The sequence below is a fragment of the Pseudophryne corroboree genome, chromosome 10, assembly GCF_028390025.1.
Source record: "Pseudophryne corroboree isolate aPseCor3 chromosome 10, aPseCor3.hap2, whole genome shotgun sequence".
Taxonomy (NCBI): Eukaryota; Metazoa; Chordata; class Amphibia; order Anura; family Myobatrachidae; genus Pseudophryne; species Pseudophryne corroboree.
The window spans coordinates 324,628,243-324,634,966 of NC_086453.1; the positions used below are offsets into that span (position 1 = coordinate 324,628,243).

At 41.5% G+C, this 6,724-nt stretch overlaps 1 protein-coding gene across 1 annotated transcript in view; it reads left to right on the forward strand.

Moving 5' to 3' along the window:
- The window catches only part of LOC134965330 (mucin-3B-like), a 133,878-nt gene that overhangs the window by 70,027 nt on the left and 57,127 nt on the right, over window positions 1-6,724 (forward strand). The window contains exon 4 of the mRNA XM_063941803.1: window positions 6,028-6,040. Within this exon, the coding sequence (XP_063797873.1) occupies window positions 6,028-6,040 (13 nt within the window). The remainder of the gene's footprint in view (window positions 1-6,027; window positions 6,041-6,724) is intronic.

Genomic DNA, 6,724 nt, shown 5'->3' on the forward strand with positions numbered 1-6,724 from the left:
AATTTGAAAAAAGAAAAAAAAATTGAAAAACTCATGTCGACCTCTAGACCTGTCGACCTAGCACATATCGACCTAGAAACCCTGTCGACCTTCCATCCATGTCGACCTAGTGACTGTCGACCTATAGTGGTCGACCTAAACATTGTCGACCTAGACACTGTCGATCTTCAGACCGGATCCCGAAGGGTTTATGTAAATAAACCATGTTGTGCCTAGGCGCAGCAAACTAGCCAAGATAACCGTGGACCCATCTGTATGGTTCAAAAATTTTATTCATGCTCTCTCTTTATACCTCTCCAATATGGTTATTCACTACTCATTCCTTGCAGTGACGTGCGGTGAGGTCTTTGGTTGGGGAGGCACATTTATATATATATATATATATATATATATATATATCCATCTGCCCCCCTCTCTCACCTGAGATGTGCCCTGTGCAGGCCAGAGTGTAGGCGGCGCTACTGCTGCTGCTGGCTGGGAGGGAGGGAGGGCGGAGGAGGAGGAACGAGAGGGGAGAGTGCTGGCCACTGCCGCCGCATGCACTCCTGGTCTGGGCTTCCCGGGCCCGCCGCTGCTGTAGTGACCCGGGACAGATCCAACAGTAACTGCCGGGTCCCGACGCCATTTCTCCCCGCCGCGTAGGTGTGATTGGACCAGCGGATCCAGCACTGGATCCGCTGTCCAATCACATGTGCCTTGCTTGCAGGGGCATGCTTTCCCTGGCAGCGAGGCACTTGTTTAAGTGCCGCTTTCCCCTCTTTTTCTAATGGGCTTTTACAGCCCAGCGCTTGGTCCCGCCCCCCACTTTGTCCCAGTTCCTACTGTCTACGGGAGGCACTAGCTATCAGTGCCTCCCAAACTAATTAAATGGACTAAAATGATTAGAATAATATAAAGAGGATACATATGACAGAGAATATATGTCTTATGTCTTTTCTTTGTATTACTTTAATCATTAATGACAGGGGAGGCACTGCCTCCCATGACTGCACGTCCCTGATTTACTTGTATATCACCTACAGTATATAACCTTATATTTACTACCAATTCATAAGAGGTTATGTTATCTCTATATAACCACAATACCAATATTTAAATAAATCTAACACACACTAAATTATACTGCAGTATAACTACATATATAGGGCAGGATGCACTAACCCTTGCCAGTACATCCCGCCACACATGGCAGTGACATCACACTGATACTAATCACAAATGTACTAACAATACTAACATATGCGATTAGTACCGCAAAGGGCAGCTCTCCTGATAAGAGCTGCTCTTTGTGATCAGCGTCGGTTACACTGCGCACACGCAGGATCACGCGGTGGCCACAGGTGGTGCTGGCATTACCCTCCGCACCAAAGCCTGGCATTGTCAAGCTTAGTACATATGGGAAATGCAGTAAAACTCATAAAACTGGGATGATTATATATATATATATATATATATATATATATATAGAAAAATGTTGAGGGGTTCTAAGCGACCAACGGTGTTTATACAGCTATTTAAAAGAATAGTACCCAGTGTATAAAGAATATATACACAATTTATTATAATCACAGGAGCCAATAAAAAAAATATAAAAAATATTGGCTCCTGTGATTATAATAAATTGTATATATATTCTTTATACACTGGGTACTATTCTTTTAAATAGCTGTATAAACACCGTTGGTCGCTTAGAACCCCTCAACATTTTTCTATTTTAAACTATCTTCAGGGATTTACCATCCCGGTACTCCTGGGGAATAGCTGACGCCCATAGATTTGTGGAGTGTTATTTTATATATAATATATATATATATATATATATATATATTGAACTATTTATTATTTTTAATTGCCAGATAAACACATAGGTGATATTATCCTCACAAGTGGCGCAATTTTTTTCATTCTAAACATATATATATATATATATATATATATATATATATATATATATTTATTATATACAGGTGAAACTCAGGAAATTAGAATATCTTGCAAAAGTTCATTTATTTCAGTAATTCAACTTAATAGGTGAAACTAATATATTATATAGACTCATTACATGCATAGTGAGATATTTCAAGCCTTTGTTATAAATTTGATGATTGTCCCTTACAACTTTAGAAAACCCCAAATCCAAAATCTCAGAAAATTAGAATATTACATAAAATCAGAGTATAATATGCAAAATGCCATCCTATGCTGTGATTATCCTGCACAAGCTATTAATCATTAAATAGAGTACAAATAGATGACATCATACAACATAACAATTACATGATATCACAGCTACAAGAACATGCACAATGTGCTAAGCTAACAATCCTATCTCTAAGGCTCACTATGGAAACGCTGTAACACCGTTCGCATGTAGGGTGAGAAATATCTCAGGGATTTGTCACTCTCACTGTCAGTGACCCTGGGCAGGATGCACTAAACCCGTGTGGGCTTAGATTCATAATGCATAATCAGGATTTGGTTTAACTTTTTATTATGTGTCATAAAGTTATTTTACGCCCTCTCGCTTACTGCGCTGGTGGGGATCTCGTCCCTGTGACCACTGTCACTTACCCTCCTTGTCAGGGTCAGACTGGCCCACAGGGCCTCCTCCTCTAGGGATCAGGTTCCAGGCTCTATCCTAGTGCACTTGAATTATGCATTCAAGTGCACTAGGATAGAGCCTGGAACCTTATGGAGCCTTATCCATTATACATATGTTACAGTATACTTCACAAGAATATGGTTTATTATTTATTTACCAAGGGGTACAGAACATGTACTCTGTAATGATTAGCCAAACCTCTGTGGTGGCTGGTCACGCCCCAGTGGAGCCTGGCCACACCCTTAAGCATGGGCCCCTACAACAGCATTCCCCCGGTTGGGCCTTCATGCCCCAGTCCGACACTGCTCCTTGTACTTGTATATACTATGGACCTCTGCTGTCCGGCCTCTGTGGTCATGATGTACACCATCAAACTCTTCTTCTACTCAGTAATTGGCTGTCATTTCTACTTCTGTGTCATATCCATCAAACTCTGATACTGTACAAACCCTGTGCCCAACACAGATTACACCAGCCCTGTGCCCACTACACACTTGCTCTATTGCCACCATTCAACTTCATTAGCCAAGGATTCAACAGATCTGTTTTCCAGCATTTTTCGCGCCCAATCATAATTTTCCACAATACAGACACTCTGGTTATTATGTAACTTGTAATTACTGGGGAATGTCTAAGGGTTATAGAATAACGATGGGCCAATCTACGACATTAAGGCTGTTTTCTATTTCCCCTTATCATAGCGATAGAACATAAATGATTGTCTTAATTTACTAATAAAGTATCCTAGTAGCTGAGTGCTACTAGGCTGCCCTGGGGTATTGTACCTGTAAGGCTTAACTTACCACCTTTACAGGCCAGTCTCAGGGGATATACACATGTGTGACCCAGCCTGTTGGTTAATGCATACATAGTAAAACTGCAAATGCAAGAAAAAAATAATTTATAAAAAAATCTATATATACTTTTATAAATCTATATATATAAAAGGCAAATACTCATCACAAAATCTCCGGAACCATAAGGACTAGGAACTTGAAATTTGGACAGTAGCTTTCTTTTGTGATGTAGACACAAAGGAGTTAAAAGGTGTGAGATAACTCCCCCCTCACAGAGGAGAGTTAAGAGAGCCTACCCAGCCGGGGCTATAAAGAATGCATGGTGGCGGCGATACCTAGTCGCTGAGAGGGGTGGGGGGGGGGCACAATGCTCTGTTCCTGGACTTCCTTGCAGTGGCAGTTGCAGAACACTCCATTATTCAAATAGCAGAGCCATATCCACTGCCACCCCTAAACACTGTCAAACATCGCTGAGTGTGGATCCCCTATTTGAATAATGGACTGCTCTACAACTGCCACTGGCAAGGAAGTACAGCCTTATGGTTCAGGAGATTTGTAATGAGTCAGTGGTATTTGCCTTTTATATATATATATATATTTCAGATATAAGTACCTTAACCAAACTATTTCCAGTCAGGAGAGGATAGTGTCTCAATTATCAGAGGTTAACCTGTCACTTGAACTAAACATTGCTGAATCTCTCAGAGCAATAGGAGGAAAGGAGAAAGCTTGATAATCAGCATTGCTTATCTGCCCTAAGGAGAGTAAGACGCTAAGGAAGGACACCTAAGGCTCTTTGAAATAGAGTCAGCCTATCCCTGTAAACCTTACATATTTAACATACAGCGGGCGGAGCTCGGCCTGTCATCCCAGCATTCACAGCACTGAGCAGGGCATCATCAGAGGCGGGACAGGGCAGAGAAGGAGGTGGATTATTCTCAGCGCTAGCCATTTGACAGCATCAATCCGGGGGAGGCCTGTCCAGAGGTGCAGCCAAACAAAGATTGGCAGAGCATGCCCTGTTGTAAGTCTAATTCGTTTTTCCAGGAAGTCCTTCAAAATGAAAGTTACACGCATGGAAATACTGTACTTAAAATTCCGTAGCGAAGGACGGGTATTCAGCACATATTTAAAGTCAAATAATGAAAATAAATCCTTTTTAAAAAAATATATAAAAAGCATTAATTTTTTTAAATTTCTGTTCTGTTAACACCATTCTGAGATGGCCATAGCATACACCTTTAAAAAATGTATGGTCTGCTAAGGGAGCTAGAGAACCTTTTCCTTGCTGCTAAATAATATTGACCTATCCCCAGAGATGTCCTGTCCTGTACCAGACATGTTGATGTGTAAGGATTATATACCACCTACAGTACACTGAAGAGTTGTGGGGTTTTGTTTTGAAGTATCATCATAGGCGTGCGCAGGACATTTTATTAGGGGGTGCACGATTAGAAGGGCGTGTTTAGCACCACCTATTGGACATGTCTAACACCACCTATCAGGCGTGTCTACCACCACATATTGGCACTCAATGCAAACAAAATAATATAGAGCACTGATTCCCAAACTCGGTCCTCAGGACCCCACATGGTTCATGTTTTGCACCTGTAGATTTTTAAAATGTGACAGTTGGTGATACACAGTGCAGCTGCCGGGTGACATGGAAAACATGAACCGTGTGGGGTCCTTAGGACCGAGTTTGAGAACCACTGATATAGAGGATTGATGCACAGATATAGATAGATAGATAGCTAGATAGATAGATAGATAGATAGATAGATAGATAGATAGATAGATAGATAGATAGATAGATAGATAGATAAAATCTGTTTAATATATGTTAAATTTGTATATTTTATTACCATACATTATATCCTAATCTCTCAAAATATATATTGATATTGAATTTGAACTTGTCCTCCTCCAAGAGGAACGCTGTATTCTGTGGCGTTGGCATAGGATGAGGAGAGAGAGAGCCTGGGTGGGAGCATGAGCGTGCATGAACGCGGCATGACATCATCACAACATATCCCACAGGTTAGAGAAACTGGGAGTAGGATTATGTCAGTGATGCTGTACCATACAAATGAATGACAGCCAGACTGAGCGGAGGGGGTGGTGGGCGCAATGGGCGGGAGGACAGAAATGAGCACACTCTGTGATCGCCGATACTGCAGCAGCAGCAGGTGTATGTGAGGGGGTGACAGACATTAGGGGGTGCCTGTGCGCACCAGGCACCCCCCCCCTGCGCACGCCTATGAGTATCATTTCTTCAGCAATTGTGAATTTATTATTGTTAACAGGTCACTGGGGATGTGGCTCCCCCTTTGGACTTTCCTGTAAATCGACATTTTGTTTAGGTTTTGTTTTTATTTTGCTTATCGTTTTTACTTTTTTACTAATTTCTTTATTAACAATTATTTAAATAGCTCCAGCATATCTCGTTATATTTTCATTCAAACAATCTCTTCAGTGATTACCAAGCAAATGTATAGCCCAGTTGTTCCCAAACGGTTTATAATCACGGCACCCTAGAGTATCAGAATTTTAGGCCAAAAGTCTCTTCTTGGGAAATCTAGAAAGAAATTTTGAATTAAGTAATTTGTGTTTATGAGTCATCTTTAGGGTCAGTTATGTGGTGAGAGACAAGATTCACTTCTGTTTGTCCACATATTTTATGACTGGAAACCACCAGCACTGGTATTGCCTATTACATTGACCATAAATTATTTAGATTGTCCCTGGACCACCAAGCCAAGGCACACCTGCAAGTGTCCCGCGGCACCCCAGGGTGCTGCAGCACACAGCTTGAGAACCACTAGCATAACCTATAAAATGCAATGGGCCAGATTCAAATTTTAGCCTGTCCCTCCCACCCCCTATCTTGCCTGCTGGCAGTATTCTAATGCTACTGCCGACGGGCACGACAACTTAATTTCAGCTCACTACCCACAAAGGTAGCGAGCTGAAATGAGTGCAAAGAGACCTGTGCCCAAATGGGTCTCTTCACGAACGCGCCCATTACTGTAGTCAGGATTAGGTGCTTGACGCACCTAAACCAGACTGTAATGAGCGCGATCAGCGCAATAACGGTGCACATTTGATTATTCCCCCTCTATCTCCCTTCATTTCAGACAGGAGAGAGCGGGTGCGATATGATTTGAATCTGGCCCATAGTTTGTAACATTATAACACATACTGTAGTGTAACATCACGCCATATTTCACCAGCTTATGGGTTTAGTTCTGGAATCAACCTAAACTATGTACTGTATTTTGAAAAAATATTTTCAAAGAATGATAATAGGTCCATTTACTTAATA